Source organism: Martes martes, assembly GCF_963455335.1.
Source record: "Martes martes genome assembly, chromosome: 9".
Taxonomy (NCBI): Eukaryota; Metazoa; Chordata; class Mammalia; order Carnivora; family Mustelidae; genus Martes; species Martes martes.
Window position 1 is genome coordinate 5,689,947 of NC_137896.1, and position 12,766 is coordinate 5,702,712.

The 12,766-nt window shown below is 50.4% G+C and overlaps 1 protein-coding gene across 2 annotated transcripts in view; it reads right to left on the minus strand.

Annotated features, from left to right (window-relative positions):
• Positions 1-12,766, minus strand: part of RTF2 (replication termination factor 2) — a 40,936-nt gene that overhangs the window by 1,706 nt on the left and 26,464 nt on the right. For both annotated transcript variants that reach the window (XM_080814367.1, XM_080814366.1), the window contains exons 6-8: positions 2,938-3,051; positions 241-295; positions 27-122 (exon numbers count right to left, since the gene is read on the minus strand). In XM_080814367.1, coding sequence (XP_080670493.1) covers positions 27-122; positions 241-295; positions 2,938-3,051 — 265 coding nt within the window. The remainder of the gene's footprint in view (positions 1-26; positions 123-240; positions 296-2,937; positions 3,052-12,766) is intronic.

The window sequence follows — 12,766 nt, forward strand, 5'->3', positions numbered from 1 at the left end:
GCCCCCGTTGTCTCAGCAGGACCCACCTGCACTCCGGGGAGCTGAGCTGGCTTTCTTCTCTCTAGAATCAAGGCTGGCTTCGTCAGGTTTCCCTGTCTTAATTTTTGATGGCCCTGGAGATTCTGTTTAAAAAATAAAAAAAGTAAGGCAGACAAAACCAAAGCAAAAACATGAATTTTTAAAAGAAACAGCTCCATAGCCTTATTTTTGCTGAAATATGGCCCTCTTTTAGGGTCTTACCTTCACCAACACCTGACTTTGAGACAGACTCTGTCGCCTTGGGTTTCTTTGCTTTCTGTAAAGAGAAAGAGTAAACTTGAGATGTGCTTGAACTCTACCTCAGCGTCAGCGTGGCTGCTGCCGCCGCTCCAGGGCCCGCCGACTGGCAGACGAGGTTCATGTGAGGGAGGTGCTCGTTCTGGAGCTGACTCTGACCGCACGAGTCTTGAACCCCGACCCTTGGCATGTGTTTCCAGTTACACGTTTCCGCTCCTTCAGGAATACAGCTGAAAAGATCTGCGTGGTTCTCTACTTATATTCCAAAAAACACATTCTCAAAAATCTAAATGAAGGCGCCAGATTTCAGTGGTAACCACGTCAGCGGTGACTACCGCACACGGAAGAGGGAGTCCACGAGCCTCGAGGTTACGGATGGGCACTGCAGGCCAGCCTGTCTAAGACGCACCGAGCCTCACCCACGAGCCTCACCCACTTGAGGCCAGGGACACTTGGCTGGCTCAGTCTAAGAGTGCGCCGCTGTTGATCATGGGGTCATGGGTTCGAGCCCCACGCTGGGTGTAGAGATTACTAAGAACAAACAAAGATCTGACGCTATGCTAAAGGACACTTGAGCCCATCCTCCTAAACTCTGGATTACTCCTATTAAGACTTCTAGGCACTAGAATTCTGTCACTCAGAATAATGATATTGGTCAGCAAAAATTTAAGAAACGAAACTAACCATTCTAAAATCACACAGCTGTGTCAGAAGGGATTCAGAGCAGGAACAGAAGGATGTTTATTCAGAGAATTTACTTTAACATGCACTTTCCTAAGTATCCAAAAGGTGGCGCTAAAGACACACGGCCTGATTATGACCCAAGGCTGGGGAGCAGACCTTGAGCCTGTAATACAGACGGGCAAAATGACTTGTAATGCTTCTACACAACACAGAAACTTCCTGTTTGCTTCACACATGCACGGCACACATTCAGATCCCTGAGGATGATACCCAGTCCTCAAGGAAAGACAACTGGGTTTTGGAGCCTTTCATTCACAGCTGAGGTTTATAAAAGCAAGAGCAATAGAAGTCGGAGAAGAAATGCCAGGTCCTGTCCTCGGCTGAGAGCGTATTTGGGAAATATTTTGGTATCCTGGTAGCAGTATCTAAGAGGCATTCCCAGAAGCTGCGGAGAGGGGTGTGCTGGCCCCACTGGGCTTTCAACACCTCAGCGGGAACTCTGGGACTGGAGCCCGCTCCCCGCAGCGGCTCCGTTAATGACGATACAAATGCCGGGAGCCTCGGAAACACTTTTCTTCTCCTTTCGCGCTTTTTATAAAAACTAAGCTTGATCAATGACAGCAAGGAAGAACCAGCAGATCCTTTCTGATAACTGTCAAAACTCTCTCAAGCTTTTTTCTTTTTTGCTCATATGATAACAAAATCACACAAAACCAACAGAACGAGTGCATTTACATTCCGAGGGGCGTAGGGTCCTGTTCTTTCCTCTGCGATGATCAGAAAAACACAACTCCGAAAAATCTTTGATGATTACATCACTGATACATGGATGCCCCACTGAGGCAGGCAATTTTCCCCACTACTTTATCGTCCTCAGGACACTGAAACGCATTTCCTAATGCTTTAAAAACATTCCTCTTAGTTCTGATCACAAAATTTCTCCCACATTTGTCCTGAATCTAACTTCTTTTGTATTTTTAATCTTATAATTTAAAATTGTGATTATTTTAAAAAAATTAATTATCTTTTAACAATCTCTACAGCCATCGTGGGGCTAGAACTCACAGCCTGGACATCTAGAGTTCCGTGCTCTCCGGACTGAGCCAGACAGGCGCCCCTAACTTACTTTGTTTGAAGAATGAAAAACTTGCTGTTCACAAAAATCACAGGGATCATTTGTAAATATTTAAGAAATAACAAAATTTGCTGCTGGACCCATAACAGATGGCACATAGAAGGACTTCTTAGCTAATAAACCGTTTTGAGCCTGGTCCTTAGGCCAAGTCAGGAGGCAATGAATCCCCCGCTTATGGAACAGGATCCTAGGCCTGGGGCCACAGAACAAAGCCCTCCCACCACGTCTGTGTCCACACAGAGCTTTAGTTGCGACCGTGGGTCCCTAGCACTGGCCTCCCTTTGAAGAGCAGAGGCAGCCCTCCCAACTAGAGGCCGGGCAGGGCTCAGGAAGGCCGGGGCGGCCCCCAGGCGTGGGAAGGCTGCTCAGCCCCGCACTACCTGAGGCGCCTCAGCAGTGGATGGGGGTCGCAGGCTCCCAGGCCCCCCAGATCTCCAGGGGACTCACAGGACGTTCAGACCTGGATGAACAGGCTCTCTGGATGTGCTGTCCACTCCTACTGTCCGAGTCTTACACACACACACTCTTAAAGCTGGCACAGCGCAGTGGGGGTGGCGGCCACACCCCCTCCCCGCCGGGCTGCAACCGGGCCCGATCTTGGTGACCCTCCTGAGCACCCCACCCCACGCACGTGCTGTCACCAGGCCCACGTCACAGAAGAAGCAGCCGTGCCCCCCACAGTGAGCCCAGGCCCGTCGAGCCCATACAAGTGCCTCCATCACTGCGCGCCCAAAAGCCGGCCCCTGCGGTGCAGTCCCGGGGTCCGCCACGGCCCTGCAGCAGAGGCGGCAGGTGGCAGCTGAAGACTCCGGGGACGGGGGTGGACCCCGGGGCTCCGTTACCTTCCCCAGCTTCGCCCTCAGCCTCCTCTCCTCCATCCTCCCCTTCAGTGTTTCCACGTCCTCCTTGGTGCCGTTGAGCACGATGACATCGTCCTCCTGGAAGGCGGCTCCGCACTGGAGAGGACAGAACACAGGAGAGACTCCATCAGCACGCGGAGGGCCGCTCAGCTACCCCCCAGACGCTCCCCAAGCCCAACCACAGCTCTGTGAACCCTCGGGAACTTCCTGCCTGGGTCTCGGCTGAGCCAGCTTGAGTGTCAGCCCTGCTCTGGCCAGTTCTGTGTACGCAGGCAGCGTGGCAGGCCCGAGAGGGGTTCTGCAAGGCGAGCCCCACACTGGTGGCTGCGAACCCGGAGGGTCCCACCATTTCCTAACGGCATCGGGCTTCTTTCCATCCAGGTGTGCCCCGCGGCCCCGACCTCCAGGCGGCGGGAGAAGGGCCCCGTTCACAGCCGCCCGCAGCTGCCGGGCCTGCAGGGCACGTCTGCGCCAGGGACCGGCCTGTCCGTCAGCACTTGCTGCCGGCTCGCCTCGGGAGGGTCACTCCCCGAGAGCCCGTGCTGTGCCCGCCGCACCCCGCTGGCCCCCGGCACAGCCTCCGTCCCAGACAGAGCAGACGTTCGCCAGCCGGACCTGGCGTCAGGGTCTCCGGGAGCGAGGGGACCCTCGGCCGGTGTCCGGTTCAGGAGCTCCGGGGCGGGGCCCCGTCACCCGCATATCTCACGCGTTCTCAGGTGATGCGGCCGCTGCCTGTGGGGGAACCCTGCTTCGAGAAACCCTGCTCCAGCGTCCGGGAAGACGGCCAACTGGGGGAACAGGGTTCCATCCCAGCAGGACGGCGGAAGGACCTGTGTGGAGGCAGGGGCTGCCCTTCAGCTCTCTCCTGGGCCTGCCCACTCTCGTTCCCATGGGGGTGGGGCGGGGTGGGGGTCCTGCATTTTCAAAGGCCCGCCTGGGGAGCCCACCCCGCTGAGGGAAGGATTGGGGCCAGCATCTGTTCTGTTCTGGGCTCTTTCTCCTCCTGTGGGTCCCAAAGCCCGGACACACCTGTGCGTTCTCTGGGCCTCAGTTACCGCATCTGTTAAATGGGAAGTAAACTGAAGTCCCAGCACGGCCGGGGGGAGGTGAGAATTCAGGGCGACGGCTAAGGGAGCGGAGCACAGGGCTGGGTACCCAACAGTCAGCCAGAGGGGCTACAGCTGCGGGCTGCGCTTTCCTGGAGGAGCACCACCTGTCCTGATGCACACCGTCTCCAGGACACATCTCTGCGTTTCTAACTAGCTTCCCTGGGAGAAACCTCACACACACGTGGCTGCATGTGTCCTGAGGACAAAGGGAGTCTCTGTGCCCTTCCACGGAAAAGAGTACACGATTTCTGCTGACACTGCCCAGGTCTGTCCCTTACCATCGGCCACGCAGCCCTACCAGCCTGCTGGAATAAGCGTGAGCCGTGAGCACAACGACATGCTGACCCCAGGGAGGCCTCGAAAGCCTATCCTGCCCGGAAGAGAAACAGCCACAGACCTACTGCACCCAGAATCTCTACAACACATTCTCAGCACAAGACACGGGAGTCCTCTTCTTAAAAGCTGCCAAGTTCTTCCCAGCACCTCCCAACACACAGGAGAGCCACTGGACACGGGCTGACCCACAGGGGCTGCCTTAGCTTGGTTATTTACTGTGGTTCTCACCCCCAAAACCCACTGCACAGACCTAAGACACCTCCTTTCCTAGGGGGGATCTGGTAAGATGTCACAGCTGAAGAGAACCCCCACCCCCACCCTCTGGCCCACAAAGGCTGAGATCAGGGCCACAGAGAAGTCCTACGAACAAGAGAAGGGGGGCTATTGGCACCTCGCTGGGACTGCCTTGGAAGAAAAGGAGCTTGTTTGTCGCCATCACTGCAGGGAGGCCTCCAGGCTCTGCAGGAGGAGGCCCCCAGGGAAGCCCCACGCTGGGGGAGATCTGGGTAGAGCCTTCCCTTGGGGGATCTCCTTCTTGAGAAGGGAGTGAAACGGGATCCGCAGGAACAGAATCATGTGGCGGATACGGCCCAGGGGGGCTGGGGCTATGGCGTCAATAACCCTCCCGAGCACGCAACCAAGAGGCAGAAAGGAGTCCCCGTTTGTTCCATTAGCCTGCCCCGCTTCCTTCCCCACCCGGGGTTTCCGTGGCTGATTTCCACCAGTTCCCCGCACCCCTTCCCGGAGTGTCGACGGTCAGCAGCCTCCCTCCCTCCTCTACACGTGACTGTTTAGTTGTCTAGATCGGACTGTGGACCCCATTCTACCTACAGCTGTGGTGTGTTGTGCCCAGAGTTCTAGCTTTAAAGTTGAATTAGCCACTGACCATAAAAAGTCAGGAACACCTTTCGTACTAAAAATTGAGGTATCTTGCTTTCTCCCCCAAATTCAAAAGATCCATTAATACTAAAGCCATGCTCTCGAGGCCTTAATTGCTGGGACCTGACCAGGGCTGCCCTTTAGAGCCTGGGCACATGAGTTCCCACTGGCAGTAGGCGCTGTCCTGCTTGGTGTGCCTGACCCTGGCAGGCTTCTGCCTCCAGGAACTTGAACGAGTGGCCCATTCCTTGGGAGCAAGTGAAGCCAGGGCAGGAAGCAGCTTTCCATCCACAGTGCCCGCTGCCCGCCTAGGGCTCTTCTCTCTGCAGGGTGAGGGAGGGCTTCTTCTGAAAGTGAGGGGAGGGCTGCAGCAGAGACACGGCTGACCCAAAAGGACGGACCCTCTCTGCTTATAAAGTAACTCATATCATAAGCGAAAACACCCATATTCTCCTGCAAATGCATTTTTCTAGGTGTACTGTTATTGCACAGCTGAGATCATGTATTTATTTTAAATTAGCCTCCTTTCATCACTTATAACTTAGACGCCCCCAAGATGGGGAAAGTAAATCACAATACATTCTTAAAAAGGGCAGGCAGATAGTTATTTCAGAGTTTGACAATGTAGAAAATGCTTATTAAGCTAAAAGAAAAAGAAATTATATATTCTTGATCTTTGGATATTAACTTTTTTTTAAGCATTAGGGGAAAACAAGCCAGCCGAGAGAACTGTAAAAAAAAGGGCCAAGAGAATGGGTAAAATTATGATAATATGCTACTCTGCTCTTGTGCCTGCAGATCTGTATCCTGCACAATGGAAAAGTAATTTCTCAATCACTGTTCTTACAAATAATCTTTGCAATGAACACCCAATGGCGTGCATCTCAGACCCCAACACCCCACTTGTGGGACTTGTTTATTCTCCATCACCGAAGTCTGTTTCCTACATAATACTTTGTGACACGTAGTAAATGAACGTGTGCCCGCACGTGGGTACTGACTTTTAAAGTAATGCTTCCCTCTGTCACACCGGAAGCCCCGAGAGGGATGGAAGGGTCGTTATCCGCCTCGGCTGTGGCTGAGTCCTGCACACAGTGGGCACCAGGAAATAATCGCTCTATGCATAAATGAAAACACGACCCAAAGAAATACTTCAAACCAGGATGAAAGGGAATAAAATTTTAAAGCCAAATAGTTCTCGTGAAAAGTCTTATGAACTTTACACTTCCTACCACATGTAAGACTTCCCATCACACCATATAATTTGAAGGAACAAAAACACTTACACTGATCTGAAAGGTAAAAGAAGACAGTTCCTTTTTGGCTTTAAGAAACCCAAATCCCGGGGCGCCTGGGTGGCTCAGTGGGTTAAAGCCTCTGCCTTCGGCTCAGGTCATGATCCCAGGGTCCTGGGATCGAGCCCCGCATTGGGCTCTCTGCTCAGCAGGGAGCCTGCTTCCTCCTCTCTCTCTGCCTGCCTCTCTGCCTACTTGTGATTTCTGTCTGTCAAATAAAAATAAAAAAAAATAAAATAAAATCTTTAAAAAAAAAAAAAAAAAGAAACTCAAATCCCCACCACATTCCTACTGCCTCTCGAGCATTACGTGTATATGCTGTAGGTCCACTCTATTTATTAGGATGTTTTTTAAAGACTTTATTTATTTCAGAGAGAGTGAGAGCAAGCATGAGCGGGGGTGGGAGGAGAGGAAGCAGCAGGCTTCCCGAGGAGCAGGGAGCCCCATGCAGGGCTTGATCCCAGGACAACAAGATCATGACCTGAGCCAAAGGCAGACGCTTAACCCACTGAGCCGCCCAGGCGCCCCTACTTATTAGGATCTTCATCCAAAAAATTTTTACTTTAACCAATCTGTGTAAGAAGCTGACACATTAGGCCTGTTGACCTTTGGTCCACGTATCACAATAATTCCTCCCACGTGTTTGGTTTTATTCTGTATTTCCCTTCGAGCTACGGAAGCGTAGAGCTGTGCGCAGGCCACTCTGTGTTCTCAGTTGTTTCTTCCACTGCTTTTTGCTTAGAGAATCTCCCCCCTTCCAGGTTCAGGATGTGAGGTCCCAGGTGAAGTCCAGCACCGAACCTATCCCCCCAGAATGGGCCACTGCGAAGGGCCCGGGTCCCGAGCACCCACAGGCTGACCTTTCCGACAAGCACTCAAGGTACCGGGGACACAGCTGTGCAAGACTGCACCGGGGGCCGGTGGCCTTTCCTTGCCCGATTCTTGCCCGAAAACCTCACCTCCTGGCCTCTGAAGATGTCCCTACAAACACATACAAGGTCTCGCCACCAGTGAAAGGCGGCACGAATCTGTTTCCGTACAAAAAGTACACCTGCCACACACAGCCACGCTGCGGCCCCATGAGCTTAAAGAGACTCGACCTCATCGGCCCAATTACGCAGTTTTCCTATGGCAACGGCGACACCTGTTCTGCAGAAGAGCCACAGGCACCTCGAGTCACCTGTAACCAGGTGAAACGAATCAGGACCCACCTGACTAAATGTCAAGCTCAGGTGCCTGGACACCTTCAAGAGGAGGCGTGTGACTCCCGCCTCTTGGCTCGGCTCTTCTCAGATCTGTGTGCGGGAAGCCTGGGAGACAGCAAGTGAGGGACGCTCTGAAGCCAGAGAAGGGAAAGGGAAGAGCATCCGGCCGTGCAGAACAGCAGAGGGGAAGAGCCGCACCGGCGGCACAGAGAGGCCCCCTCAGCCCGTGCCCCGCCCCGCCCCTGGCGGAGCCCCCAGGCACCAGGCCGGGCACAGCTCCCCTGCGTCCCTGAACTCAGGCCCTCTGGAGAGCCACGCTGAAATGCTTGGATTATGCTGAATGCTATTAAGGAAACGACAACAAAAAAAAAGATTTTTAAAGGACTTTCATCATTTACCCCTTTAATGAAAAAGGCTCAGATAACCACATCTGGCCTCCGATTTTTAAAAGCGTTTATAGAATTTGCCCCTCGACTTCCAGGATCTCGTCCAGGCATCAGAACGCCAGACCACTCTGCTGCCCTCCGCCTGGGCCAGGCTGCCCTGGTCCTGGAGAAACACTCAGAGAAGCAGACGCTGTTTTTCAATCCTCAGGTCAGAGCCAACAAGAATAAAATCCTCCAGGGATGAAAGGGTAGCAAAACCGGCCAAACAACTCCGTTCATGTGATCTGAGTGGAAGCCACGGGAAGAGAAGCACCGAGGGGAGAAAAAACCAGACCAGGCATGGAGGCGGCCGGCATTCCAACCCTCGGAATTCGAGGAGCAGCTTCTGGAAAGTGCTTCACTAAGTGCGTCCGGGTCATGAACGGCAGAGGCTGAGCAGGTACAATTATGAAAATAAAATGTTTTTCTTTGCCTCCTTTAGTTCTAAAACAGAATACTGGGAGATGAGTAGTATTTTTCAATGCAGATGTAGCAGGCATCTTTTTCTCTCAAAACCAGCCCTCAGGTCTTTGTTTCAGCCAAAAAATAAAAGTAGAATGTTCTCAAGTTTGAGATTAGTTTTTTTTTTTAAAGATTTTTATTTATTTGACAGAGAGAAAGCACAAGCAGGGGGAGCAGCAGGCAGAGGGAGAGGGAGAAGCAGGGTCCCCTCAGAGCAGAGCCTGATGCAGGGCTCGATCCCAGGACCCTGGGATCATAACCTGAGCCGAAGGCAGATGCTTAGCTGACTGAGACACGCAGGCACCCATGTGATTAGATTTTTAAATTTAAAATGCCGCCAGCTGCTCCTTCCTCACATAGCAGATAACAACTAAGCCAGCATCAAGGCCATGTCCGCAGTCCTCACTTTGTGCCAATCATACACATGCTATTTTTGTTGTGGGGGTTTTGAGTAGGATATCCTAAAATGAAGTTTTCCTCTTCGTACTGGAGCTGAAAATTGTATACCTACTGTGACTATGACATCTGTTTTGCTAGACAGTTGGTACAGCATTTGAACTCAAAACTAGTGTCATGTTATAAACAGAAAGAGTTCAAGAAAACCAAATGTTTTTAACTTGTGGGTATCATTCTTAGCCCAGAGACCACAAAAATAACAGGCGTCAAATTTTCATTGCTGTGGCTGGAGTGACTTTTTTTTTACAACAAACCTACAGTAAATGACACTGCCAACATTCAGTCTTGGGGGCCAACACTAAGCACCCCACTTCTGCTCAAGCTGAGGGTCCATCCCCGGTGAGGCTCAGCAGGAAACTCACATCCACCTGCTCCCGGACTCGTGTCCTGGCGTTCCTATGGGGCAGGTACTACCATACACCCCATCTTCGGTCCAGGAAATGGAGACTACGATGTTTAATCTGGGCAAGCTAATGTTAATGGTCCGAAACAATAATATTCTAGAACATGTGGCAAAATATTTTAAGTTCATCTTTAAAGATGCCCATTTATTATCTGTTTACTCACAGATATTACTAAAAACTAAGTATAAAAGAGTCAGCAAAAAGAGTTAGCTTATACAGGATATTGTCAACTCCCCTGAAAAGTCGTTACAATAAATCCCATCCTAACAAACGAAAAATGACTGCCCTTAAAGAAAGTGTTCTACTGGTAACACCCAGTACCGAACCCATGCTGCCCACTTGTGTTTCTGGCTGTTAAGGCTTGTCGTGGGGGGCGGGCACTGTGGCTGGATAAAGAAAAGAAGAAGAAAACCATACTTGGTCTAGTAATTAGGGGAGTAACGTGTTTTGAAGTAACTCCTTGATAATATTATATGCTCGGGCAAAAACATAAAAAGCAAAACACGCCAATTTTGAGAACTATTAACTGAAAACCATTTCTGCTATTATATAGATTCTAATGCTATAAAAACGGGAAAAAATTAAACCCCATCCTTAATCACAACTTTCAGTCATTTCTACTGAAAGAGATTCTCTACTATCTCTTGGATGTCACGTCTTCGGTCAACTGAATGTACGATCTTCGAAACATGACTCGTTGTTTAGAAGCTGTCTGCGCACTGAACATATTCCCTGACTCTGTCTCCCAAAAGCTGCAGGGATGCAGGCACTAAAAGATTATTAGGGTATGTAAGGTAATTATTAGCGTACGTAAGGTAATTACCGGAAAGGTAATTTCAGTAACTGACAATAAAATAAAAAGAGACTTCGAATGCTCTCACTCACAGACAAAATAATACATAGTTCCAGGAACCATGTATGACTCCAGTAACACGTGAGGAAAGAAGATACTGGAATAGTAAAAAATGGGTCTAGTCTGGACAGTCTTCATATCTGCTCCATAAAACACAAGGATAACTGCCAGTCTTTTTTTTTTTTTTTTTAAGATTTTATATTTTTTGACAGAGAGAGATCACAAGTAGGCAGAGAGGCAGGCAGAGAGAGAGGAGGAAGCAGGCTCCCCGCTGAGCAGAGAGCCCGACACGGGGCTTGATCCCAGGACCCTGGGATCATGACCTGAGCCGAAGGCAGAGGCTTTAACCCACTGAGCCACTCAGACGCCCCGCTGCCAGTCTTTCTAAAGCCTTTATTATTATTACTAGTTTTTAAGATTTTATGTGTTCGAGAGAAAGTGATAGAGAGCAAGCACGTGCGTGCGTGGGGCGGGGGGTTGCAGAGAGGCAGACAACTCACTGAGCAGGGAAGCCCGACAGGGGTGTCAATCCCAGGACCCCAGGATCATGACCTGGGCCAAAGGCAGATGCTTAACTGACTGAGCCAGCCAGGCGCCCCTTTCAAAGGTCTTTAAAATAAATATTTTAAATACAGTTTTTGCAGAGGGGAAAAAAGGGTCCAAAAATCAGTCTCCCTGCCCTGCTACGTGAGCTGCCGATCCCTCACACTTGAAAAACACCAGGGACATGTCTGGCAATTAGTTCAGTGATAGGAAAGTCACCTGTTTAACGATTACATTTTCATGACGGCAACAAAGGCCACGTTTACATCCCAGACAAAACCACCACAGGTCACAAGAATCAAGGATACGAAACGTCTGCAAAACCGAAGGGGGCGCACACCCATTTAAAGAGGACGGGCCAGCACGCCGCAGATGCCACGCCCACGGGGGTGTCACTGGCCTGTGAAAGCCAGACAAGAGCCGCACTCCTGGGGCGAGCGGGCGGGCGGGCCTGCCGGGAAGAGCCTGCGGTGAAGCAGGGACAACGAAGCTCCACCCCGCGGCCCAGGGCACTGGAGGGCACAGCGGCTTCGGCAGCGGAGGCCACGCGGGCGGGAAGCTGCGACTGCACGGGCCTGAGCTCCACGAGGCCAGACCCGGGGAAGAGAGGCGGCAGGTGGACGCAGCCCCGCTCACACGCCCGCGGCTGCAGAAGGGACCGAAAACACTTAGCTCAGGGATGGCCCGGAAGGACAACGGATTGCACATGGGACTAGTCCTCATTTAATTATTACAAACTACTGAAAAGAGCCAATTCCCTGGGGCGGAGCCAGTTGCCATGGGGTGTGACCTGTCAGTGAGGCGGGGCTAACAACAGTTCTACCCCGAAACCAGAACCTTCTACTCTGACCCCGAGCCTAGAAACCACCCTGAAGAGGACAAGCCCCCAAACCACCTCCCCACACTACAGCTGTCACACCGTGCTGCCACAAACTACGGTACGTGGGTGCCCTGGAGCCAACATCTATAAAAGTAGCTAAATTTAATTTCAGGAAGGTATTTCCTTCCTGCCGAATTTCTAGGTTTTGTTTATTTTACAGACCAGACAGGAAGTGTGTTCATTATAGAGTTTTTGTGTTTATAAAAAGTATTACATAGTTTATAAAAATGTCTTCAAAATTATGCCATTAGGTTTCATGTTTGGGGCTATCCACAAGCGTTTACTGACCTGGCAAAGAACACTGTAACTTGGTTTATTTGGGCAGTGACTGCTTTTTATTTTTGAAGCGGGATGGATGAAAAGAAACTATGAGAGGAAAATAAATACATTTTTAAAATTCACAACCCGCAATCAGCGTTTACAACTTTTATTGGCTCACAGTTTAAGAACATAAGGAGAGCTCAAAGGCTGCCTAGTCCATGCTTCATCTGTATGGCATCTGTAATAATGATGCAGAAGGGTAATGGGACTAATGTCGGTGTGAGCTAGTACACTACTCAAAAGCAATTGGGCTTTTTAAACAGGCAACGATACGACTTCTTATGGAAACCAGGAGTCAGGATTTATAAACAAGAAAAAAGTAATTACTATCACATAGATGTCTTACCCGATCAGTTTTCTTCCTAAATTTCAAAGGTGATAACATCTTCATGCATTAATAATGAATCAAAATGCTTTTGGTCCCCTTTGCTCCTGCTACTAAACCTATTCGTGCATTTCTGTAGGGTTCCAGAAAGGCAACTCATTATCAATTAATTTTTATCAGATAAAGATACCATGTTTTTAATCACTGAACCCTTCTCTAAAAATAATCATAAACTCATGTCAAATTCTGTGATCACAAAACTTCTCTCCATATGTTGCTTCCTTTACTGGAAGGAGTTATAACATGATACAGAGTAAC